General features: G+C 43.8%; 3 protein-coding genes across 5 annotated transcripts; 1 reads left to right on the forward strand and 2 right to left on the reverse strand.

Annotated features, from left to right (window-relative positions):
* Positions 1-483: 483 nt before the first annotated feature.
* On the reverse strand, positions 484-4,499 carry sybl1 (synaptobrevin-like 1). 3 transcript variants are annotated; one of them, XM_068595346.1, is made up of 8 exons: positions 4,384-4,499; positions 3,688-3,870; positions 2,728-2,785; positions 2,357-2,494; positions 2,111-2,201; positions 1,840-1,907; positions 1,579-1,671; positions 484-1,271 (listed from the first exon to the last, which is right to left on the reverse strand). In XM_068595346.1, the coding sequence occupies exons 2-8, from the start codon at positions 3,831-3,833 to the stop codon at positions 1,206-1,208; spliced, it is 660 nt and encodes a 219-aa protein (XP_068451447.1). In that variant the 5' UTR covers positions 3,834-3,870; positions 4,384-4,499; the 3' UTR covers positions 484-1,205. The 3 variants fall into 3 exon arrangements, with proteins under 3 accessions (XP_068451447.1, XP_068451446.1, XP_068451448.1); XM_068595345.1 differs by lacking the exon at positions 4,384-4,499 and adding an exon at positions 4,204-4,328; XM_068595347.1 differs by lacking the exon at positions 4,384-4,499 and adding an exon at positions 3,965-4,183.
* A 235-nt stretch (positions 4,500-4,734) lies between these two features.
* Positions 4,735-9,882, forward strand: polr1d (RNA polymerase I and III subunit D). Its single transcript, XM_068595348.1, has 5 exons — positions 4,735-4,829; positions 6,986-7,083; positions 7,462-7,538; positions 8,366-8,448; positions 8,896-9,882. Exons 1-5 carry the CDS (start codon positions 4,791-4,793, stop codon positions 8,941-8,943), a joined length of 345 nt encoding a protein of 114 aa, XP_068451449.1. The 5' UTR covers positions 4,735-4,790; the 3' UTR covers positions 8,944-9,882.
* Positions 9,883-13,519: 3,637 nt separating this feature from the next.
* LOC137788612 (endothelin receptor type B-like) lies at positions 13,520-22,468 on the reverse strand. Its single transcript, XM_068581534.1, has 8 exons — positions 22,333-22,468; positions 17,313-17,839; positions 16,000-16,112; positions 15,668-15,872; positions 14,725-14,874; positions 14,471-14,604; positions 14,262-14,370; positions 13,520-14,140 (listed from the first exon to the last, which is right to left on the reverse strand). The coding sequence occupies exons 2-8, from the start codon at positions 17,706-17,708 to the stop codon at positions 14,000-14,002; spliced, it is 1,248 nt and encodes a 415-aa protein (XP_068437635.1). The 5' UTR covers positions 17,709-17,839; positions 22,333-22,468; the 3' UTR covers positions 13,520-13,999.
* Between the last annotated feature and the right edge of the window lie 3,765 nt (positions 22,469-26,233).

A 26,233-nucleotide genomic window follows, 5' to 3' on the forward strand; every position in this document is an offset into this window, starting at 1 on the left:
AGGCAGCTCGGACCAGAGGTCAGCTCCTTGTGTCCAGCAGGTAAACAAGGGGCGTTTGCATGACCTTTGACACAGTGTGATGAGTTGCCAGACTTTTAACAAGTTCAAGAATCAGTTAATCTCTTATCAATGTAATTAGGTCAGGTGTCAATGATGAAAGCCACAAATGTCCAAACATTTCTTTTTGGTTTTCCATCTGAAGAGATCACCAACTTTAACAGGTTTTATTATTTAAAATCTGGATGTACAATAATTAAATAATTACATGATTATAAACCACATAATGCTAATAAGCAAACCTATGTACAATGTAAAAAGTGCACTGTGTTAACAGAAAGAACATGTGGGCATACTGAACATCCTTGCCAAGGTAAACAGGTGAAAGGGAGCCTCCTGTAAAAGGTGGGGAAAGACATCAGGATTTGCTCAAACGTCAGGCTTGATTTAAAAGAACCGTTACATCTTTTGAGTCAGTAATATTAATACAATTTACAATATTTATTTGTGTGATCATATCTGCTATTTTACAACATCCATTTTAGAATATATGTCTGTGCTTGGCGATAAAACACGAAGGAAATCAGGAAATCTGTGATTCCTAGCAAATTCATGAGACACCAACATGTTTCAATAGACACTTGCCACTTAAGACATACTACTAACCGTGTTTGGTTTATGTCAAAGATTAGTTTTCCACTGTATAGTGGAATTCCTTCTCGATGGATCTGCAACATGCTACTTATACTTGCAGGTCCCATATGTCACTTTCAAAGGAAAAGCAGGACGATAAGAAAGCTATCTCTGCTATCTGTATGGTTCAATACGGTATCAGCCTGAATGGATGAAATACATAGACGTGAAGGGCAGTATCACAAACTGATACATCAGGCCACTAAGTGCATGAGACAGAATGAATGTACCAGACTAGAATAAGACAAGATTGTGGTTCCACATTAGTTTTAGGCCACATGGCTGCTGTCCGTTAGTGCGGGTATGAGGTGGGACTCCCTGTCCAGAAGGCAAGTCATTGTGCACACTATCAAAGAAGGGCAGAGGAAGAAGGCAGGAGGAGGAGGAGCAGCGTGTGTCTGCCGGCGATGTTTTAAGCTCGAGGAGTAGGGGAACGAAGCTTTCCTTTTGTGTCCACTGCCAGGCGGGGATGAACAGGTGGATCCCCACCCCATTCCTTCCCCTCCTTTCTCCTCTCATTTGACACATGTGGGCCAGCTGAGGCCTCCACATGAAGCAGAAATGATAATGTAAAGCACCACCTGAAAGTAGGGCAGAAACCAAGTTTAGTTCCTTTTGATTAATCCCACTGTGAGCCAGGCATTTGCAACACACATGAGGAAATCTCTCAGTCGATGTTGAACCATGCTAAAAGGGCAAAATTAATCTTAAACTCAAATTTCTTAGAAAATCAGAGTTTTTCCCGTTGGAAAAACAGCTGTAGTAGCTAAGTAATCTGGGTCATTTTCCATGTTAATGGAACAAAACAAATTGAATATATTATCATAACCCACTAAATTGGCTCGAGAACAATTACATTGCTTCCCAAGAAAAACTCAAAGTACTCACCAGGCACACCAGCACAATGACAACAGTCAGCTTGAGGTTCTTCATACACATGGCTCGTGCCAGGTTACGACTCGTGGTTTTGAATGTGACCGACTGAATGGAGTGAAGAGAGAAAGTAACAACATTCGTGGATAAGTAGCTTGATAGATTATTGTCAAACGATAAAAAATGTACACTGACATTTGCCAAAGATCATGTGCTAAAAAACAAGTATGATAAATAGGGGGGAAAGCAAAACAAAACAATGGGCTTTAAACTCACAGAATCAACCAGATTTTCTGTCTTGTCAATCAGCAACTCCAGCTTCTCTCCTCTCTGAGCTACCAAGTCTGTAAAAAGACACAAAGAGAGCCAGAGTTAAATCGGGAGACCTAAAAGGTCCATTGTAATGAGATTCAAACCAAACGTTTGGTGAAAGAAAAAGTAAAGAAACAACACTTTGTAATTATTATTATTCTCTTATAGATAATATATAGATACATGAAGTCCTTTCAGGGCCTCTCTGCTGTGGGGAAACTCATGAAAAGCTCACCTATGTCGCGGACCATAATGCCTTTCAGGTCATCCACCTGCATCTGAGTCTCAGTGACACGATCTGATCCTCGTGGGTCAGAGTGGTGTTTCTACAAAGACAAAACGTAGAGGGAATGGAGCAGAGATCCAAGCGTATATTTATTGATCACTAAATCTGCATGTGTGCCTGCAGAAGTAAAAAGCCGCCACAGAGCCGTCACAAGAAGACGTTGCTCTGTGGGGCTCCCGTTCATTTCATACTCACCATCTGAGCGGCCAGTGTTGAGGAGAACTCACTGTTCATGGCATAAGGCAGGGCCGTTTGTGCTCGCGATCCGTACGTTGTCTGGAAGCGCTTCTTGACTTCACTGAGAAAGCTGAATGCACGCGACCTCTCAAAATCCTTCAGTACAAAAAAATTAAATTTAGGTGTTGTTACTGTCAAACTCAGTACATTAAATCAAAGACGTCGGTTGAAGATGCATTTGGGCACAATACCGTTACTTTCTCTTTCTGCTTTATATTCAACTATTTACATGAAGTGCATTTTAAGGGACTTTAAATAGCTATCCCTTAACATTCCACTCACCCCCACACAAATAACTACACAGATAGATGAGCCAATTCTATACTTACGTCATCGGTGATACACAGGTATATGATTCTGTCATGGCAGATGTAATGAAAGAGATAGCTAAAAAAGAAAAAATACAAATAATGTTCACGTTACATGTACACAATTGAAAGCACACAGCTTAATACAGTACACTACGTGCTCTGTAAAATATGTGTCAGAAAACATTAACGACACATAAAGCGCATTAAAGGGGCTGTAACTCGAAATTACATTTCCCAACCATTCACATTGCACTGCATGTGACACCACTTTTGATTCAGGTTGGGGTTTCCTGGTGTGTCACTTTCTGTATCTTTAGAGGTTGTCACATGCTGAAATTATCAAAGTCCACACTGAGCATACAAAATATTACATTACTTATACTGTAAGAAAACACTTTAATTCTGTAGGCATTACATTTAAACAAAGCTGTATTTCTGCTTTAAAATCCTGATTACTTGTCTGCTTTCCTTTTCTATAGTGTGCCAATGTGCATAAAAATGACCCTTAGCAATGAAGGCATAGTGATATAGATGATGGTGTACAGTATAGTAAGAATAATGATGTTGGGTGGAGTTCATCATGTTCAGCTCCTGTTGGCAACAACACATTGCCAGACCCAAGTTGCTGCTGAAGATGTGATGTGCATGGACAATTAGTTATACATGACTGCTGTCATTTTCAACAAGTGCATGGCTGCCTTTTTACATTTGTCTTTAACTAATGACAAGTATAGCCTGTTTTGTGTATGTGCATATTAATAGTTGACGAACGTGTACACCATACTTCACAACTTGTCTGTCCAATAATAGTCATTTATTACAGCCCTCAAGACAAGTGTGCCACTGTTTAGTTTCGGTCCATCACGTCTACCACGTGTAGATATGAGTAGGATGAGACGTGCAGAGCGATGTAGCCACACAGCAGAGAGCCGGTGCCTGCTGTGAGACAAGAGGCAGGAGCAAGTGTGTCAATCCTACCTGCCGTGGCTGTAGGTCAATTTGTTATTCTCCGAAGGGATTTTGGCTAAAATCTGTTCAGTCACTTCCAGGAAGTTGCCACCGCACCAGGCGTGCTTGGCCAGGATGGTGGTCCCACGAGCCACCACTGCAAACAGGATCGCCATGGCAACAGCTGGGGTTTTAGCTCTATCAGCCAGCTAGCTGCAACACACGAAACCAGAACACATGACAGTGACAGTGTGTTTAGTGTCACAGTACAGATAATACAGAAAGAGAGGCGTGTGTGTGTCACTACCGTTAATGATAACGTCAGCCTAAACGAGCTCACGAGCGTTGCGTGATCCAGTTGTCACGAGAAATGAAAGAGAAAGCCAGCTTAATGCTTAATGGTGGCAGGAAAACAACAGGCTCGCTAGCTCATAACGTTGTTGACCAAAGTATTATGACGGCGGTTGGCGGCTGACGTTAGCGTTACTCGTCTCCGGCAACAGCGCAGACGCAATGGACGGTGTCTTATATGAACGAACCCGTTACCTCTGTGTGTCGTTCAAAGTGGCCAAGTGTGGCGCAAATCCCAACATCTAAAGGAAGTTCATCTGCTAGCAAGCGAGCTAGCTAATCCCTTTCGAGTGACTTCTGCTTTGCAAACCGCCCGGACCTTACAGACAGGAAAACAAATCCACTCCTATGTTATGTTGTTAATGTAGTTCTTACCACATCACGGAGGCCACGCACTCAATTGAATCGTTTGGTTTTAAGAACTACATTCTTAACTTCCGGTTATGCAATGAATCGTCACATGACGTAAAGATCTTGCGACAGGCTAGCGGTTCACGCGGTTCCTAAGCCTTTGTCGAAGTCTTACAGGCAACTTAACTGCTGCTGCAAAGTATACACCACACTATTGCTATTCTTTAATATAACATGTAACATAACAAAGCAGGTAGGATATCTTGGTAAAAATAAGTAAATGCACTATATACATACCATATACACTACATTAAGATGCCCACTAAATGCAGCGCGACAAACCCTGAATCTTCTTACTTGCCTGTCAGACGGAGTTCAGGGCTCAAACATCACATGGCGCTGTATTGACGTCCAGAACCGGAATGTGAAGCATGGCTGTTGAAAGCGAAAAGAAACCTGTGCTGGAGATGGTATGATGCTTAAACTCTGTATGATTTCTGACATCGTTAATAACTACATGTATCTGTCATCGTAAAACTCTGTTTGTAAGAAGATATTAAAACGCATAAGTGTATTACAGCGCTTGGACCGTCCGTAAACGCCTCACGTGGGTAGTAGCCGCGGAAGCTAGCAGTGAGAAACAATGATTTTACCCGAAACACAAACTACATTAAACTCTGTTCTGTTTAGTGCAACATAGGTTGTTTAGTGGACCGTAATTGAGAGTGGCGTTGTGTAAAGCTAAGCGAAGGTTACCTGAACGTAATTAACTCTACCGACTTTACATCTCGCAGTCCTTAGCTGAGTCTGGGTTTCTCCACTGGGGGGCAGTAGAGATAGATAGTTAGTTACTTTATGCATCCTGCAAGGCAGCATTTATACATTCATGTATCTTCATATAAAAAGCAGAGTACATACACAAATAGCATAATAAGAAAAATGCACAATGTAGAGAAAAAGGAAACATAATACTAAATGAAAGTAACTAACAAAGCAAACACAACTATAGTGCAAAGATGTCGACAAACAAACAGTGCAACTGTGTTATAGTTATTTGGCCAAATATAAAGAAACAGAACCAAGTGTTCCTCACTTTCACGTACAATATGTTGAACTCATGCTTGTCAATGTGATAATAGCTAATGGATGTATTGGAAAAGCACAATAGTCCCATCTCTGTGTTTCTGATTGCGCCATTCTGAAAACTTCAAGGAGGTAATGTTTCTGTTTTGTGTCTGTATGTGTGCCTGTGTGTGATGTTGGGGGTATTCCAGAAAGCAGGTTGTGTGGAAACTCAGAGTAAGTTAACGATGAGATAAGGGAAAATCTGAGTTATCCGTTCCAGAAAGAGAGGTAACTGAAACTCTGAGTCAATCACCATCTCACATAGTGTGTGAACATAACCTGCTCGCTGGCAGGTTTTCTACAAGAAACCAGAGTTTCTACCTGTCTCCTCCCACATGAAGAAAGCTGGTAGACATGGATTGGCCATTCCTACCAAATCCGATTGACATTGATGCCTTCGTGATTTAAAATGCTTTACGTCACGAGAGAGTCTTCCGACCAGATGAGACGTGTTATCATTTCCAGAGGAAGATCTGTTAGAAAGCTACGGCTGTTCCTCTGGACGTGCACTGACATCAGAGCACATTTTATGCATCGCACTAGGTTTTTTTTGCAAACGGTAGTTTTCTTTACAACATCGGAGATGCAGAGCACTTCGGATAGGCAACAGTTTGTAGAGCTGTGAGGAAAAGTAACCTCAACACTTTAATTAATATTTTAAAGTGTGTTGGTGTCGGCGACAGCGTCACATTTTAAATGACTTCAATAGGTATGAAATAAAATGTGGAAGTGTCTCCTATGTGGGGTATTAAGTGAGACGACGTGTAAAAACAACATTTTATTAGGGGATTAATTTACTATTTCACGTAGCCACTGAATTAATATTAACTTTGTTTAATAGCCTCAGTCAATTATAAAAAATTGAATTAAAATTAAAGTCAGGCGCAATCATAGCCGAGCAATATATGCCTTACCTTTTTGAAGTATGTTTTTAGATTTCAATTTTAGCTGCTTCCAGGTCCTTTTTACCCTGTTGGATTGCACCTACATGAAAATCAGATTTCATTGCTACTTGTATTCATAACTATAGGCTGCTACGATCTTACGGTTAATTGTTACGTCAGTGGAATAGTACATTCAAACTTCCTCGTTGACTCGGGCAGCAGTCTTTCCGCATGCCGTCTCTCTCTCCTTCGGTGCTGCAACTGTTTTGCCTTTGTGGTGAAATACCTGCTCATATTCACCGTGGGCCTGCAGGAGCACCTCCAACTCCATCGCTGTGAAATATGTTGATGTGTTATTTACTATTGTCATGGTGACTCGCGATATCGGGGCTCCATTGATGATGCTTTTCATAACACTAATGCACGCGCTTAACTCTGGGTGAACATACTCACAGTTGATTGAACTAACGCAGATCAGCTGTTCTGGAGGCGGAGACTCAGAGTTTCTTATATCAGAGTAAGTCAACTCAGAGTTCAGGGATGGACTCAGAGTTTGTTGAACCTCCTTTCTGGAATACCCCCCGTTGTAATAAATACTTATTATTATTTTGTTCTAGGTCCAGACAGATGGGGCTGATGAGGGGTGTGTGACGTTTGTGCTGCATGAGGAAGACCATACGCTGGGCAATTCCCTCAGATATATGATCATGAAGACGTACGTCGTGTTTTACCGCTTTCAACTCAGCATGTCGTCAAGGGTTTGACCTTTTTGTATTAAAACAGATTTGACCTCTCTACTCCCATGGGGCATGTTTGAAGAACAAAGATTATGACGGATGGTTCATTTGTGTCATTTTTTTCCTTACAACTCATACAAGCCATTCTGGCAATTATGTGCGATCACAATCAAGTTGATGTTCCAAAGGGACTCTTCTTGGTGCGTATGTGTTTTTGTTCCCAGTGTTTTTGGGTGTCAGCTGGGATGAGTCAATGGTAGAGAAATTGTAATAACACTGACAGGCCTCCACCCATTTTAAGCAAAAACATCGATAACAACCACAAATATTGCTTCCACTTCCCTGTTTTCCATCAGCGTGGACGTGGACTTTTGCGGCTACACCATCACCCATCCGTCTGAGAGCAAGATCAACTTTCGCATTCAAACCCAAGGTGAGAGGCTTCAGCCCCACGGCACCCCAGCTTCAGTTTCTTCTTCTTCTTGTAATCTATGTTAATTTCCGTGTGCAAACATGCGTAGGAAAACAAGAGAGGAAATGTTTTGCGGCTGTGTTGTAGAGTAAACACATTGATTGAAGTCTGGTGCATTCACTTGTGTGTGTTTACACACACACACACACACACTCTTGTCTACACAAAGTGCCTACAGATAACAGGAGCCTGCCCATCACAGGAAAGGACTCTGTGAGACATAGGAAACAACGTAGTTTTTGTTGTCGAGCAAAGTATCAGGTTCTTTCCTCTACGGCACAGCACACATTCACCTCTCAGGCATCAGGGGAAAAACTAGTTTCCATTGCGCTTATTTCTATTCTTGTTTTTTTTAATTATTATTTCTCCACAATGTAAACCTCACATCAATCCTGGAGAAGAGGACCGCCACGGGGCCGCAAACCAAACGATTCTTTCCATTATTTTTGTCTTCAGTAAAAATCAAATAGATAACCACAACAAGACACTCGAGTATAGACTCATGTTTGAAGAAAAAAAAAAATCCAATTAAAACAAACATACTCAGTTTATAAAGATGAGAAACATGTCAAAGCTGGGAACATTGTTTCATTGTGTTTCATAAATGGAACACGCTGTGAGAGATTTACTAAATTTAATCGTGGCTGCAGTCACCGTCGGCAAAATCATGTTATCATGTAAAAAACAATCGGTCCAACTTTCGCCAGACGATTGACTCCCAAAATGTGTTGTTTATTTCTACTGGTTGTAGTGTTCTTGTTTTTCACGGCGTCCTCCGTCTGTTTCAGGAGGGATCCCGGCCACGGAGCCGCTGCGGAGAGGCCTGAACGAGCTCACCGACGTTTGTCAACATGTCCTCAACACCTTCCAGGTGAGCCGGGGGTTCAGCGTTGATCCGCTTACGTGGGTGCAAGTGGAATACAGTCCAAACTCAAAAATTTGGCCGGCTCACGGATAACAAATAACTCACATGTGCACATTTCCTGTCGACTGGTTCCCAAAACTCGGATGTCAGCTGATTTATATTGAAAGCGTGTGCACTGAGCAAGGGAGCGTTGTACGTCACCTTCCTGTCAGCTGCTCGACCTGCTGAAGCGTCGCTGGAGCCTGTACCGAAGCCGACCCGGTGTTGTGACTCCTCTCTACGGGGAGCCTTACAGAGTCCACACATGGAATGATAATATTTACATGTGTGCTGATAGAATAAGAAGAAACCTCCGGGCTGTGTGTTTGTCTCTCTACGTTAGTGAAAAGGAAAGCCATACCCTGCGCTGCGTTAACTCCAATCCTGACGACGTTTTCTTTCATTTTGTTCCAGGCCAGAGTCAACGAGTTCAAAGAGAGTCAGGAGCAGCCGATGGAATGAAGAGCTTCATCGTATGTTTGACTGTGAAGCTGCCAGACCCAGTTCCCACAAACAAGCTAAAGATGTGTGATCTAGATTTGCCTCTTTTTTTAAATTATATTTCGAAGGCTAACTTACACACACACACACACACACACACACACACAGGTGTGTCTATAAGTTAGCTTTCAAAATAAGTTGATCAAGTCGCATTCAAGCACTTGTACAGTTTTCTTTTCCCCCATTATGTTTGGAATAAATGTGCCGCATGTGTTCATGCATTTTTGAAACAATTGGTGGAATAAATTAAAGACATCAATCTTTGTCAAACTATATAATTTTCCTTTTTTTTCGTTGGTGTATTCTGACACAAACCCTAAATTGCTCTCGTCTGTCCTTTGAGGCCGTGTTTGTCAAGTGAAGGACGGAAGTGGGAAATATATGTGCTTATTAGTAGAGGAATGTGTGTGTAGCGTCAGGTCAGCTGTTTCTCCTTGCTTCCATTTTTTTCATGCTAAGCTAACGGTGTTCTGGGCTCAGCTTCAATTTTTGTGTCACTCAATGAGAAGACGAGTAAAGAAAAGCTGGTGAAAGCCAAGTGTAACATAAGCACAAGTAGACGGCCCATAAAGGTTAGCTGACCGTATCCTGAGGGGCCTTTTCATTGCAAACAAATTACACTATAATTGTGAAATAGAAGGAATGTGTTTCACTGTGGCCCCGTAGATGTTGACAGGACTCAAACTGCCAACGCTAATCTCACAGAGTGAGTTCAATTTCAACTTTTTGCAACGGCGCAGCACAATTTAATGCGCACGCTGTGGAAGGGGAAATTCCCCCTAAAACCTCACATGTCACATGTTCAAGACCACATCAAGGCCGAGCGCAAGGCTTGAAATATTGTTTGTGCAGAAAACAATTGGCCGACGGGGACACTGGGAGACTGAATAAACGTTTCTCTAGGCACTGTTTATTTATTCGCTTTTGTCCGATAGACAGGATGAGGGCGGGGGGGGGGTTAATGTGGTTTTGGTAAAAAATCCTCACTCATACCGAGTTTCATCTGAAACACATTCTGACATTTTTGATTCACAATTAATAAGAATTTTTTTGTTATGCATTCTTGTTTTTTAAATATCTATTAATGCAACGCTTATAAAGTTGTCATTATGAGATTTGTTGCATTCATGATTAAATTTCATGCAGTTATTTTCGCTTAGTGTTTATCCTTCATTGAGGAGTTTGTGTGTGTGTGTGTGTGTGTGTGTGTGTGTGTGTGTGTGTGTGTGTGTGTGTGCGGGCGGGTCCTCAGTGTTTGTTGACTGCAACCAGGCCTGTGTGGTTTCTGAGATGTCAAGGAAATAGAATAAAATGAAATAAACACACAATGATTTTCTTCGGTATTGTTTTATTAGTTTTTTCTCTCAAACGTGGGCATTGAAACCTTTAAAGCAAAACCTTTTTTTTAGATCACTCCGAGGCAAAATTGGAAAAAATAAAGTAACGGTTGAGATACGCTGCCTTGTGGAACTTGCGGCCGATTCCAAGAAATGGTTTTGCCACATGAGAAGAAACCCTGAAGAAGATCTGGCTAATGTGAAAGATCCTGGTCTAGTCTTCAAAAGCAATCTGCTCAAACCAGCGACAGTTTGAAGATGTAATGTCTAACACATTTGACATGGTTTCCTTTGACGTCCCTTTCTTAAATGAGATGTAAACAAAATGGAACCTGCCCTTAAGAAACACAGCCAAAGACACGGAGCGCGTGACGAGATATGTTACCTCTGAGGCGCCGTTGTAACAGAGATGATTGTTTATGTTAACTCCTGTCAAGAGCGCACCGCTGTGTCATACCACAGCTGTGGCGAGGAATCGTAAAAAAAAAAAGGATTTTGTGGAAGCGCTCCCATGGTCAAGCAGCATGATACATGGATCAAAACACAGTCGAGTTTCATATGACACTCAATGTGCGACAAAAGAAAGGAAAGTATTTCTATCATGGAGTTCAGTAAAATCTTGAGAACAGAAAGGCAAAAATTTAGCTGGCTAACTGAAATGATTGACCGACTCTTCCCCCTCGAAGTCAAGGAAGACAAATTAAATCAGAATGTGACCAGGGGCAGCGAACACATGGAGCGTCTTGTGACTCGCTTTAATCCGGGAACGCGTCCGGTCATCCGAGCGTCACGGAACACAAATATGAAAATGTTCTGCCGACATCCAGAGTGGCCTTTGGAGTCATCCTGGATCAAAGCCTTCAGAAAGACACATGCCAAGAGTGTGATTATTACGAGGAGGCCCGGACGTGCAGAGGTTCACAGTGTTAAGAACAAAAGTCCTGGCGGGTCGGCAGAGTGCAGAAGAATCCCCTCTCTGCAAGGCGAATGACTCCTGTCCTCGTCCTTGGCAGTGGCTGCAGCGTACCAGTTGGTGATCAATGATGGCAACCATTGTTTTCTTGGGCAGGTTGAACTTCTTCTGCAGGAAGTACATCCTCTGTTTGTGATTATTCGTGCTCGTGGCCCTCATGATGGACGCCAGGAAGTGGAAGAACTTGACTGAGTCACCGAGGCCGACGGGAACGAGCGCGGGGTGAGCTTCCTCCTTAAAATCCACAACCACCTCCGCTGTCTTCTGCAGCGTCGAACTCCCAAGTTGATCTGACTGCACCCCGGTCACCAGATGGTCAGATGAGTCCAGACAGGGCGGTGTCGTCCGCGAACTTCAGGAGCTCGAGCTGGTGCCTCGTGGCGCACAGGGAGTAGAGCAACATGAGCTTCAGATGAAAAATCCCCAAAAAGAAGATAAGAAGCCTTGGAGCACGGTGAACTGTGAGCACTCGTCAGGGAGATACTAATCGGATTATTCTGAAGTAGTGGAAGAACCAAAACAAGACGCTTTTACATGACAACATATCCGGAGAACACCCTTCTTCTTTGAGCCGGTACAAATTACACGGAAAAGCTTCAATCAGTTCTTGGCAGAAAGCTCGGTCGGTGCCCGTCGGCGTCTGATTCCAACGCCAAATTTTCAGCGATGTACGCATGGGTCAAACTAACCAGGTGCGTCGTTTGTCACTCGGTGGCCACGCTCTTTTTTTACCCAACCTTGACCAAGTAGCTTTGTTCCCTGAACCGATTCTCTTCTGGAGACTTTTATTTTGAAAAGACACTGTGCGCACTGTGAGCGTACATCGGCACGCCGCCAAAGTCAAGAGTCAAAAGCTGTAAACTTGGATGGGTTAACTCTTCTGTTTCCTGTCTATTCGGACGCACACGCCGTCGGCTGTGTCCACGGTTGATTAGTCCAAACGTAAAGTTTCAGATGAGGTCATATCCTGCAGCAGAACACAAGTTTTTCTTAACCAGCGGAGAGAACAAATGCGGTGGATTAATTTCCTTCCCCATAAAAAAACATTTTCGAATGAACTGTAAGGATTCAGAGTCCATCAACGTTTACGCCCTCGTTAACTTTCTGGCAATCTTCTTGTTCCGCGGATTGGAGCTTGAGTTGATGCGTGACAGTCACTTGTCAATAAGTGGAATAATAACAAGCCCCATATCTCAACTAGAGGTCGACAACTCCATGAACCTTCAGTGTGTTCAGTTGAATCGCCTCTGAGACGCTGCATCACTACTGACCCGGAAATGACCCGAAATACATGCATGCCGCTCCGGTAAATAACTCAAACAACACAAATGCTATAAAATTATATTTATTACAGCGTACTCTCAACAAATAAGTATAAAGTATAAATGTCATTTGAAAAACACCAGGGCCAATATTCACATTGCATTTGATCTTCAACCTCAAATTACTTATAAAAGTCGTAGCTTAGTCGCACTTTCCGGTACACAGTCGCCTCCAGATGCAGCTGAAAACAGGGAGAACTATAAATCCATATGAATTCATGACCACTTGGTCGGTAACGTCCGGCATCCTCAGTCAATTGGATCACTCTCTGGCAGCGGAAATGAAAAATACTCTGACTGAACATGAATCAAATCCATTTCAACTTGTCCGGTTCCTCAGCACAGATTATCTTTGCAAGAGGACACATTTACCTGGATTACATTTAAAAAGGAAGCGACTAATACATCTAAATATTTCCGAAGACCATCACACGGTTAATAAAATGTCATCGCCGCTAAAACAACTCGCATCATGTTCACTTTCTGGAGAGTTTTTGTTTTTCCGCCAGCTGCTCTCGGAAGTCATTTTTCCGGCCAGATGGAAAAACCGCTGCAACATGACCGCTCACTGGAAGGGGGAAATATTTTGAAAATAATAAATGGACACCTCATGCGAGGAGATTAAATAGGCCTCACATCCTTTGTGCTATACTTCTTAGAAAAAAATAGAAACGCATCATTGAAGGAGAGGTTAAGACCGACAGCTACACGCGTACGACAGCGCCGCCGCCGCGAGAATAAAAGCGCTCGTAGACGATCTCCTCAGCGTCGCATGACAGGAATCATCTGGTGTTTTCCAGCGGACAACAGCTGGCCTCCACATGACTCAGAGAGGCGATGATTTCCAGATAAAAAGATATCCGATGATTGGTTATCAACATGACAGTGGGGCCCCCTTCCCCCCTCCCCCCCCTCCCTCTGGTATGATGTCACCGGGCACATGGGTGTTGCACAGCATGTAACGGATCGTCAGATTATTAGCTTTCGTCGTGGATTTTTATTTTAAAAAAGAGGAAGAAAAAGAGTCACAGTTTCCTCTCTCTCTCTCCTCTTCCCCTGTGAGCTATCAAAGCCTCAACAGGAGCAGGTTTAATGCGCCGGCTCGGCATGATCATCATCGGCCTGCTCGTAAATATCCCTGTACATATATTTACATGCGGCTTTAATAAACATTCTTTTATAAATGTGTCGACCACGTTGGTCCACCGAGGAAGCGTCCAGTCCTCTGCGTAGAGGAGCCTGATCCCGTTCATCACACGTTGCTTTTTGCAGTCAGTGTGACGGCCTGCAGGCCCGGAGGTTTCTCTCTCTGGCAGTTGGCTGCTGTTTGTCGTTGGTGTGTGTGTGTGTGCGTGTGTGTGTGTGTGTGTGTGTGTGTGTGTTTCTTATGAAGAGCTAGTGTATTTCTGACTGGAGCGGGAGCTGGACCGGTCCAGTCCGTTCCCGTGACAAGAGCCCTTCCAGCGTCCTCCTGAGCCCCGTTCGTCCAGTGGAGACGTTCTGTAGCACCAGCAGCACAGGCAGGACTGAGAGACAACACACACACACACACACACACACACACACACACGCACAGAGTTGTTTCCTTTTTGCTGACTGCGTTTCCTGGTAGCTCCATATTTTTAGAGCCAGTGTGTCCCCTCTTACCTGGAAGCAGTTTTTAAACTTCTGGCTGACAAAGTAGAGAGCGATCGGGTTGATGCAGGAGTTTAAGGAGGCCATGTTGATGCCGATGTAATCCATCACGAGCAGGAAGCTGGGGGGGGGGGGAGGAAAGGACAGTGCAAAGTTTACGGACCACAGGAAGTCGCAGGGCGGAGGACAATGCTCTCGTTGACGTTTTGGATCTGCAGTACCTGAGCAGCTCGCAGCGGTTGGGGTCGTTCTGGTCGTACATTGTCTTCTTCAAGATGCGGCTGAGATGAAGCGGCAGCCAGCAGAGAGCGAAAATCAACACCAGGCAGAACACCGTCTTCGCGACTTCCCTCCGCTACACACACACACACACACACACACACACACACACACACACACACACAAAAGACAGATGTTGGTGCCTTTCGTCTTCGAGGACGACGGCGGACTGGAGTGAGTCGTCGGCGCGCGTTACCTGCTTCATGTGGTCGTTGAGGGCGATGCGCATGCCCTTTTTGCGACTGAGCATCTCGCAGGACATCAGCGTGTAGAAGACGGCGGTGCAGGCCAGCGGGAGGCAGAAGTAGAAGCCAAACAGCCACCAGTCCTTCACGTCCTGGTAGAACTGGAAGGAGAGAAATGAAGGAAGCTCGTCAAAAGAAAGCGGCAACAAGAAATACAGAGTTATGGCAATTCATGGGATGCATTTTATAGAGACACAAGATTCAACAAATCTCTGCCGTGGCAGAAATGAACAAGGCCGCCAGTGTTCCTTACAGCGAAAAGAGATTAACCGTTGAATGTTTAAATTGTTAATTTTTCTTTGAACTGCTTTACTACTTATAGTGCTTATGTCACAGATGTTTTTAACTGGATTATTCTGTTCACTAGAAGGTCAATTAGTCAATCATTATTTGGTATTTATTTAAAAATGCATGACCCAATAAGCAAAAAATACACACGCGCACACATATATATGCATGTTTGCTCTGTTAACGTTTTTGTAATCATTTTTTCAGTCTCCACTGAAGACTTTCCTTTTAATTGTCATGTGACCTGTTCAAACGCACGATGATGAAAGCTTGACAAACCGCGACCAGATCGACGTTGGCTCACGTCCAGAACTTGAAATTAGGAACAAATATGTTAAATAACTTCCAGACTTGTTTTGGTTCGACGCAAATTCTTCCACTTTTCTCCTCGTGCAGCGCGGCCTAAATTATGTCTTTTGGACTCGAGCTTGAGTTACAATCCACAAATGTTGAGTGGCACATGAAACGACGTCGCAGCTTCATGCTTTATTTCCGCCGTTTCCTGCAATCCGGACCCGTCTGTTTCAAATAATGAAAAATCACGTTGTAATGTGCGTCCTGCGGTGCGCCTCCATGGACGCTGAGCCCCGTTCGGAGGGATTTTACCTTCATGAAGCTGCTCGTCTGTTCCGGATGCAGCAGACACACGCGCAGCTTGTGGCCTCTGTACGGCATCTCCAGCATGTCGAAGGCCAGCGCCTCGGGCACGGCGAGCATCACGGCGACCAGCCAGATCAGAGTCACCTCCACGGCTTTCCACAGCGGCACGCCCATCCCCTTCACCCGGCTCCACGAGGTCACCGCGTGGTAGCTGGCAGACGGCACGGACGTGTTCATTGGCAGCATTTAGCACCGACAATCGTGTGTGTGTGTGTGTGTGTGTGTGTGTGTGTGTGTGTGTGTGTGTGTGTGCGTGGGAAGAGCAGAAGTACACATACCGGTCAATGCTGAGAGCGCACAGGCTGAGCACGGTGATTCCCACCGAAGCTTTCTGGATGAACGGCAGCAGCTTACAGATGTACACGCCGAACGGCCAGTCCTCGGCTATCAGCTGAGAGGAAACAATGGAGGCCGAGAGGAGACACAGTTCATAAAGACGTCTTAGCAGTGCACAAAATTTAAATTTTTTAGAAATCAAAAGTTATAGCTATGTACATGTATTATGTTTTTTCCCCCTATTATCTTATTTTCTCATTGCACAGCTCCCGTCTTCCTCTGTTGCTCTGCTTCAGGCTGCTGCACGGCCAGCTCGTCCAATCACGTTTTAACACCTCTGTTTCTCTGGTCGATAGCGGCTTAAACTACATTAAGATGCCTGCTAGAGTTACGGCGTGAACATTATTAACGTGCGCTGGGATTGGTCAGTAGGTGGCGGTAATGCACCGTTTGTTGGATGCAAGAAGAAGAAGCTAGAAGCTCGGCTTCGCACAGCGGTCTACAGCTGATCGAGACTCAAACGGCACTGAAGGTGCAGGTAGAAGATCCACGGCCCGGTTTAGGTATAGAGGTCCAGTCTGAGGTTATTTTTAGGCTACACACACGCGATCAGTCACTGATAGAAATATACAGTTTGGTTTTGGTGTCTTTGAAATCTTCCAGTTTTCGAAAAAACAAAAAAAACAAAAACACTCCTGTTCCCAATTAAGCAAGTCCTGTGCATCATTATAATTACCATAATCTCTCAATGTCTCAAATACCTGAAATGCGCGGCCCTTAACGGGAAAGTAAACACAAATCAATTTAAATGCCGCACAGCGTTCCAGCTTCGTTCACTCGAAGCGAATCCTATCAGATTTTGAACATGCAACAAGTCTCACATGTGGTTCGCTGGCGCACAGTCGCGGTCGTGTGAGTTTGACAGTTTGGCATTAACACCCAAACCCACTGGGTATTTTTTTCACATCACACATGCATCGCGAGCGAGGACAACAAAAGCATAGTTTCTCCCCAGACGTTGGGTCTCGACTTGTGCCCAGCTGTTCGCATGCATCTGCGGCCATTACATGTTTTCTTTTTTGGGCTCTTAAATAGAGGCGCATGACATGTCGGGACGAAACCGAACACATCAACAAGGATGTGCCGGAAGCTCAGTGCAGGGAAATCGCCCCAATAAATTAGACACAAACCCAGGGACAGGTAACTCATGACATTTAGAGTCGTGATATTTGCGTCTTTGATTGACAACAATACCCCGAAAGTCAAATCCAGAGGAAACACCAGACGGACGCACACGAGGGATAACCGCGGTCACCTTAAACACGTTGATGGGGATGGCGATGATGATGTAAAGCAGGTCCCCCAGAGCCAGGCTGCCGATCAGGACGTTGGGCCCGTTCCTCATGCACTTGTTCTTGTAGATGATCCGGAGCAGCGTGGAGTTGCCGATGATGCCCACCACGAAGATCAGGCAGGACACGATGGTGTTGACGTACTTGAAGGCGTGCTTGATCTCCGTGGGTTTGATGCACATGGGCGGGGGGGAGCCCCGCGGCCGGCCCGGCGGCGGCGGTGCCGGCGGCAGCGGGAGGGAGCCGTTGCCCCCGGACGGCTCCGACGCTGCGGGGCCTCCCTGGGCGTCGCGGGCGAACCGAGAGGCTCCGCCCTCGGCGACCATCAGGAGGCAGAGCAGAGCGGTGACGGCCCTCATCCTCGCGCCAGCCTCGTACTCACTCTGCTCAAAAAAAACAAACAAACACTCACACGATCTAAAAAAACACACTCACACACACATCCACACAGCCGGGGCCCCGCGCCGGGGGTCTGAGTCCCAGCTGAGTCCTGCGGAGAGAACAGAGGCGAACCGTCAGCGTATGAAAAGTGTTTAGTTGTGTTCACACGGATCCTTCATCGTTGAGGGAATTGGTTCCGAGTGAATATGCGTTTTAAAACCATTTTTAATCTCATGTTCTTTAAATTCCATCAACAAAACCACAAAATATGTTTTGTGTGTTCTCAGATGAAGGCGAGAGGGGGAAACGAACAAAGCAGTAAAAGATACAAGTGAAACAGTGATAACTGAGGTTTCATGAGGAACAGCGTTTCAGTGTGTGTGTGTGTGTGTGTGTGTGTGTGTGTGTGATACTGTCTTTCTCTCACGACCCTCGCTGGGCCCTGAACCTCTCAATAATCATGTGTACCCCTGGAGTGCCCTGGGGCATCTCTCGGGATGGTTTACAATGTTGGCAATATCTTTATAGACACGCTATCAGGGCACACAGTGTCTCTCTCACACACACACACACACACACACACACACACACAAAGCAGATGTGCAAACCTCTTGATACAGCAGTTTGCAGAGGCGCTTTGCATTTTAATGTTCATATCTAGGAAAATGCTTGCACTCACAAAACCTTACACACACACACACGCACACACACACACACACACATTCATGGCTGCATGCGGCTCAGAAACACAGAGGTTCGTTCTGTTCATGCACACAAAGACACAAAGTCACATGGATGAACTCACACACATATCACAAGAAATCTGTTTTACTTTTCTTCTTTTCAGCGCCCCGGTCCTCCGTAACGTCTCAATTATGCTTTTGTGTTGTGTAACATGCGGCCTCATTAGGCCATGTCAGAGCAGCCTTGTCTGATCTCATTGGAGAGCTGGATGGTAAGCGGTCTGATCTTCTGGATCTAATAGATTTGTCTTTAGAAAGCCTCTCTGACCTTGAGCTCTGCTGGCTTCACTTCTTAAAAAGACCGAGGTGGAAAGTTGGCAACCAGCAAGGTGAAATAAAGGGGCAATTAGTGGTTTAAAAAAAAAAAAGTGGGTTTAGGGAGAGGAGAGGAGCAAGAGAAACTCGAACAAGGTGCTTTAAAAAGTCTGAAAAGAGAAACGCATAAATACAGGAAAAGAACGTTTAAAATAAAGAGGTCGAGAATGAGAGGAATGACAGCGCGATGCTTCGAGCCCTTTTCGAAGAACAATAGGCGGAAAAAGGAAAGCGCAGGAAAGGAAAAATTAGAAGAGGGGGAAGCCTGAGAGCCTCGGTACGACTGTCTGAGTCACGAGAGCGACCTGGAGGCAGTAGGAGACAGCGATGTGGGGGATGAAAGGACAAAGAGCTCCATTTAAATGGAACAATTAGAAGAAGAAGTCCTAAATGTGACTTTGAGCCGGAGCTTGTGAGAAGGAATGACTTCATGCTTTTCCATCGGGTCGGTGGCTTGATGAATGGATGAAGATAAAGAAGAACCAGATATGCAAACCAGACCATCATTTACAGACATCTGACAAGAGAGCAGGCCCCATAACCGCACGCCATGCGGCGAATAAACTACTGGCTTCATGTTGTTAACGTCTAAATACTCCAAAGTAAAATACAAATATCTTGAAAATTGTACTTCAGAAAAGTGGCTGAGTAAATGTACGTAGTGCTACAGGTGCTGAAATGTCTGGAGCGTCATTATTTACAACTTAAATTACAAATATCTTAGAGCTGTGTCTCTAATCCAGGATGCCTTTGCATGTTCCTTCTGGGTCACAGGACTCCTGAGACATGAAGGGCCAGTCCTGATCTCACATGAGATCAGGATCAAGACATGAGATCAGGTCCTGATCCTGATCTCAGGTCCTGGTCCTGATCTCAGGTCCTAACACTGATCTTAGGTCCTGATCTCAGGTCCTAATACTGATCTCAGGTCCTGATCCCGATCTGAGGTCCTGATCTCAGGTTCTAATACTGATCTCAGGTCCTGATCTCAGGTCCTAATACTGATCTGAGGTCCTGATCTCAGGTCCTAATACTGATCTCAGGTCCTGATCTCAGCCAAGGGTTGCATGTGAAAGCATATTTGAAGCTCCATAAGGGACAAACTGGTGTTTAAAAGATGCTTCTCAACCCCTTGACTGCCATAGCTTACACGGGGACACAATTAAAAACTCAAATGTTCAACACTAATACTTCATGATTCCTGCAAGCTCGAGGCATCTGATCAATTCGGCTCGCTTCGGCCCACATCTTGTGGTTATGACTTTTACAAGATGTAATCTTTTTGACGGCTGCTGGAGCGCCACCGTCAGGACGACGAGCCCACGAAGCCGGTGGAGGATGTGAAACATTTTGTTTAGTTGGGAAGGAAAATGTCCTCAGAAGAAGAAGAGGAAGAAGAAGAAGAAGAAGAAGAAGAAGAAGAAGAAGAAGAAGAAGAAGAAGAAGAAGAAGAAGAAGGAGGGTTACAGAGGAGAAATGCGAAAACTCAGCATCAGATTGTTCTGTCAAAAGGAAAGGATGATGATTGGAAAAGAAAACATACCAGCTGAGTTTCAGCGCCACTGAACCTAATTGTTGTTAATTAAAAGTTTATAGCCTCACTTTGGATTATTTTAGTAGATTCACAAGCGTGAAATCGTTTTATTTTATGCCAGTTCCCTCTGAGGACGGCTGCACGAAACACCTTCAGTTTCCTCCTTAGGTAGAATCACTTTTAATCTATCCTTATAGCGGGGAGTCACTTCAGGGTGTTGCACAGAAGCCCATAAGAGGTTTCCTTGGTTAAGGCTGGAAAAAACTAAGTGGTCAAAGGAAGTAAAGATTCTACTTCTGGAGGAGTACAGTACAAGAAGTACAAGAACACATTGAACCCAAACACAGGAAAGATCCTGTAGCATGAAGCCAGAGAGCCATCTCTACCTGCAGGGCTGCAGGAGCACAGCGGTTATGCAAAAGTCAAGGTGGGACCTTGAATTGACAGCATGTCAAACCTCTGGTTTTAAATCAGTTCACAACACCTTTAAAGCATTCATTTTCACCCAAAATAGAGCTATTTCATATCTTAATAAGCATATATAACCACGATAGAGCATGTATAGATCAATAAATAGAGCTCTACTTTCTCGTTTAGTCAAGAAATTAATCCAAATATCTGAGAACGTTAGTATGAATTTAGCTGGCATAATTGTGCATCCTGATATCTCGCCATAAGATTTCATCACAATGTGACACCATTGAAAGACAATAAGTTATCATGAATTATGACCCAGATATAAACTCTGCTTTTTGGAGTTATGATGAGTTTTTTTCCTGACTTTAGTAAACATTTAAAGGAGGAGTTTTGGGGGTATTTTAAGGAAACATTAGTAAACATTTTAAGGAGGAATCTTAAGGTTTTTTTTGGGCAACTGATTGTTTTTGAAGGAAACTTTCACCCGAGCTCTTCTGTGAAAAGCCAACACAGAAGCTGCAGATCACATGCTGCAGCAGGTATCAGCTGTGTGAGAGCATCAACACCACGGAGTCACGAGAGCATCTGAGGGTTGAAACCACAAAACATCCAACAAGTCCAACAGACGCAGGGAGTTTCATGGGGAAAAAGGAAACGCTTCATAATAAGGGAACACATCATATAAAGCAAGGCCTATATGACACGATGATATTTAATACATGAAGTAACGAGGGATGAAAACCTCCCCTCTGACTTGATTAGTTCACACTTATAGATCATCAGGTATTAAGGAATGTTCATTCACAATTTCATACATTCATGTGTGTCCGTCCAATTCAGCTGAATTGCAGTTATAAAAGTTATTTTAATACCTACACTCTGAAAGCAGAACAAGATTCACTATCATATCGGATGCTGTTTTTTCAACTTCGACACACACACATATATAATAATAATAATGTTCCACCCAATAATGTCATAAGTGTGGCAGACATATGGTGCCATGCAGTAACATGTGAACGTCCAGTTTGAATAAATGACGTGTAACGTTCACGGTCTGAATTGAAACTGTATAAGTAACTTGAATATTGTATGTATGTAAGTGGGAATTAACAAACCTTAATTGGTGGTTTATATGCGCACATAAAGTGTGATAATTGATCATTCACCCTGCATTCATTCATGCATGAGTCGTGCATCAGTTACACGTTACTTAACCGCATGTGTATAGTCCTGAACTGCGACAGATTGAATTCACGTCGTGTCACTAAAATAACACAACAAAAAAGGCGTATTTGACGTGCACAAACAAAAACAAAATATGAAAAAAAGTTGAAATGATTCAAGCAGACAAAAGGATCGCAGTCAATATGAAGCCCAAGCCCTGAGACTTAGAGGAATAAACAGAGAGAAGAATAAAGAGGTCCATGAAAACAAAATAAAAGTTCTCTCCATCGCTGCGCAGTCCAGGCCTCGTCAAAAGAGGCGCAGTATTTGGTCATGTGTCTCCTTCTGCGGCGAAGTCAAAACACTCAAACCCGCTCAGAGAAACACTTCAAACTCAGCTAAATGACGTAATCAGTCCGCACTTACCGGACCGCGGAGTCGCTGCTGTGTCTCCAAAGTGTCCGGATCAATAATCCCAGCAGCAGAGTTCCGCTAATTGTCCCTGCGCGTGGTTGAGTACTGACGGTGTGTTTCCCTCCCGCGGTGGACGCCACTAAAGTGTCCGCTGCGCTGCTCCGGCTGCGTTGTGACGCACGGAGCGACGGGCGCAGGCTTTTATAGCCGCGAAGCCAGGAGGCTGCAGAGATGAACCAATCACATCGCAGACGCGAGCATCCCTCTGCATCCGCGGCCCCGGACGCCACCGCGCCGAACAAAGACGCATTATCACTCTGGCTTTTACAACCCTGCGCCACAGCAACCTGTCGAGGCCCTTTAACATCCGTTAAAATGCTCGTTTTGGGATATTGGGGCTGATGACGTGGAGGCCTGTGGAGATGAAAGGGGAGTTATCGGAGGTGCTTTATGTCCGATGTCATGGGAAGGGTTCAGCCTCCGGGGCTCTTCCCTGCAGGATCCTTCCTAACACGAGACACCCACAAGTCCCTGACGTCTGCCTCCCTCTCTCCCTCTTACGAAGTCTGCTCAGGTGATCGCTGAGATGATCATTTCATTTGTCGCTTCTGACAACATCTCAAGATACTTTGATGTACAAGACGTTTTACTTAATCTGACAGATGCATTGCTGATGATCTGTCAGAGTAGCAACTGGTGCTTCATTTGAAGAAGAGAGCGTTCTTCACACTTTGCTTTTTAAATGTGTAGTTTTTTTGATTTCCCTGCGTTAAAGAAAAGTTGCTTTCAGAGCTGCATTGCTGCTGATTACACAACGTGGTGCTGACAACGACGTGTGTGCCCAAGACTGTTGCAAGCACTTGCAGCTGACTTCACTCTTGTTGCAACTTTTTAAAAGTTCTGCCACACAAGTGTTAAAAAAGTGTCAACGCACTCGCAGTCACACAAACCGGCAGCAGTTGTCGAGCAACTCACAACAGTTCTCTTTTCCCTTCTTGTGGCACACTCACTGCCTCGTGTTTTGCAAATTAAGACACAAACACACACATCAAAAAACAGGAACAAGCACTTAAATCTCCCACTCCTCACACCAACACCATCGTCACTACTGCCAGCAGGCACACACACACACACACACGCACACACGCACACACACACACACACACACACACACACACACACACACACATGCTCTCACACCAAACAAAGGGCCTTTCTGTCGAGTGTGTTTAATGACACCCGTCCCCTGTTCTATTTCTGGAGGTCGACTATTCCTGGCGCATCATTTATGTCATTATCACGGTCTCGTATTATTAAATCATTAAGAGACATTATCCCTATTATACTCATGGTTACACGCATTATGTCTCCACAACACTCAGTACTGCATTGTTCTGCATCTGTGTGTGTGTCTGTGTGTGTGTGGAAAGGACGTGCCGATGTCCCTGTTGCTCTTTAGTCTTAGTGGCCTTGGCAGTGGGAAACACTTGGATGGTATCGGTAAACACTTCTAGGCCGAGCTATTAGACGCCACACATCCATCGGGGCGGCCCAGATGAGGGGAGGAAATTTGTAATTTATCATTTTTGCTATTCTTTGCAAACGCTGTTCTATTAACATTACAATGCATTGCAAACGCTTGAGTTACTCCCACCCTACATTTAGTGGAGGAAGTTGGAAAGACTGTTCAGACGTTTGGGGAAAAACCCACAACATCGAAAACTGAAACCATGGAAGCCCATTTTCGCCACAAAAAAAAAAAATGAATCAACTTTTTTTTCTTCTTTTTTTTGTTGACTTGTTGTCTCGAGTGCGTTTGCTTAGTTCAATCCCATGTGAATTAGAAAGCATTTGAAGTATTTCATCAGTCTTCAATGTCCTCACAATCCATTTCTGTGTAAAATGGAGGGTAACCTGTGTCAAAAGAGCTGCTTCACACTGTGGTGGTTTTGTCCTAATTAAAAATAAATAAAAAATTTGGACAAAATATTTTTTTAAAGTTTTTATTAGTCATATATATATATATATATATATATATGTATATATATATATATATATATATATATATATATATATATATATATACATATATATATATATATATATATATATATGTATATATATATATATATATATATTGTCGTGATTTTTTGTATTTCTCCTATTTTTTGTTTTGGACAAAAAATATTATATTATTTTTATTTTGTGTCATAATTTTTTTTTGTCCTATTTTATTATTATTATTATTCCTAATTTTTTTTTTTTGGGTCATAATTTTATTTATTTTTTGTGCCGGCACTGGGCTTCCATAGAAACACAGAGAACTTCCAGACCGTACAACGTCATGGTCTCGACCTGTCAATCACAAGGCAGCCACCTCTGGAAACAAACCCTGCTTCATGGACTATTGTCTCGATGGGACCACCGCGTACCAAACCAACATCAGAAGAATAAACTCAATGTTTACTGAGGTAATCCATGAAGTAAGAAGTCGAGTGATTGCTATTACAGACAATGCAAGTTTAGGGCACTTCTGGCTTGGCAATCGCAGAGATACAAAGCTTCTCTGCGCAGACGTCGACCTCGAACTTGAGAGAAAAATGTACATGGCATGAAATTTAATCAGCTCCTCAATGATTTACCCGCGGCTGTTTTTGCAGAGAACCGCACAACCACACAATTAATTCTCCCTCCTGGTTGTGTTGTCAATGAAATCTCAGTGCGCATTTCCATTTACAGGAATAATCTTCCTTGTTTCATTATTATCTGCTTCTGAGTTTGCTTTAAGTGAACTTGAAAGAGCATTCTTTTTGCGTTCATAAACTTTCTTTCAGCAACTTCAAATCGTGGCATCTTCGCGCAATTTTCACTCTTGAAAAGACTTTGAGATCGTTATCTGATGGGTTTGCACAATGTTCAGTCACACAACACAGGCTTTTAACAATTGACCCACTACAGGGCGCTTCATTAAAACATAAGGAATCATTTACAGTCGGGTAAAATTAAATAATACGAATATGATGGGGTAAGGCACCATCGCTAATCCCATTAGGCCTTATGTCTGTTATAATAATGTAACTCCAGTTTTGCCCATTTTTCAAGTTTGCTCTTCATGTAAAGGATTACGTGCTCATCCATGCGTCAAAAAACTCTTAAGAGGCTTAAACAAAACGTTGAGATCCACAGGAGATGATCAACAGACATGAATCTACAAAGACAGCGGGGTTTTATTTCAGTCTACATCCTTAAAAAATGGATTTATGAACAGATTTCTTAAAGGATTTTTAGCTGGCCTGTTGATATGAATAGTGGGGTGAAATTCAAGAAGACACACCAATTTTGTCTGCTGACGTAAGCCAATGAGTCACACTAAATCAAGCACTCGAGGTTTAGAGATGACCTTTGACATGAGCAGCCCGAGGCCGAGTGTAAGCCGACTGTAAATGTATGTCTGAAACTAATAACTCACTGCAACCCATTTACAACGCCACCGATATTTATAGGTGGACTCAGTTGTAACGTCACCGTTAATGGTCTGGCCAGGGAAAAAATAAATTGAGAACATGAAGGATGTTTGTTTTAACATGTGCATGATCATAGCGAGTAAGGAGAGACGCCAAACCCAAAGATCCCTCCCGGCCAGTAAGACGCTCTAGTGGTAATAAACAAGACCAGCTCACACTGGCTCATGATTTTTCTTGCAGAAATCGAACACTTAAATCAAAGGGATGGACACAGCGGGGAAGAGTGTATTCAGAGGTCAAGGCCCAGATAACATCTCCAACTTTGTCTGTCATTAAGTTTTGAATAAAAGACAAGAAAAGGCAAATAAACATAAGAAAAACATTCGGTATTGGGCATTAGAAGATCTGCTTCGTCTGACCCGAAGCCAACATCCCGCCGACGCGGCCTT

Source organism: Clinocottus analis, unplaced genomic scaffold (assembly GCF_023055335.1).
Source record: "Clinocottus analis isolate CAN_PGR_092001 unplaced genomic scaffold, fCliAna1.0.p SCAF_10, whole genome shotgun sequence".
NCBI lineage: Eukaryota > Metazoa > Chordata > Actinopteri > Perciformes > Cottidae > Clinocottus > Clinocottus analis.

Excerpts from the sequence above, each read along its gene's own strand:
- LOC137788612 (XM_068581534.1), bottom strand. The coding sequence starts at position 17,708 with ATGAGGGCCGTCACCGCTCTGCTCTGCCTCCTGATGGTCGCCGAGGGC. Across the intron at positions 16,113-17,312 it reads TCCCCATCAACGTGTTTAAG|CTGATAGCCGAGGACTGGCC; the intron begins GTGACCGCGGTT and ends GTTTCCTCTCAG. Across the intron at positions 14,605-14,724 it reads TCAACGACCACATGAAGCAG|CGGAGGGAAGTCGCGAAGAC; the intron begins GTAACGCGCGCC and ends GTGTGTGTGTAG.
- sybl1 (XM_068595346.1), bottom strand. The coding sequence starts at position 3,833 with ATGGCGATCCTGTTTGCAGTGGTGGCTCGTGGGACCACCATCCTGGCC. Across the intron at positions 2,786-3,687 it reads TTGACCTACAGCCACGGCAG|CTATCTCTTTCATTACATCT; the intron begins GTAGGATTGACA and ends TTTCTTTTTTAG. Across the intron at positions 1,272-1,578 it reads TCATTGTGCTGGTGTGCCTG|GTGGTGCTTTACATTATCAT; the intron begins GTGAGTACTTTG and ends CCCTACTTTCAG.
- polr1d (XM_068595348.1), top strand. The coding sequence starts at position 4,791 with ATGGCTGTTGAAAGCGAAAAGAAACCTGTGCTGGAGATG. Across the intron at positions 7,084-7,461 it reads AGATATATGATCATGAAGAC|CGTGGACGTGGACTTTTGCG; the intron begins GTACGTCGTGTT and ends GTTTTCCATCAG. Across the intron at positions 8,449-8,895 it reads ATGTCCTCAACACCTTCCAG|GCCAGAGTCAACGAGTTCAA; the intron begins GTGAGCCGGGGG and ends ATTTTGTTCCAG.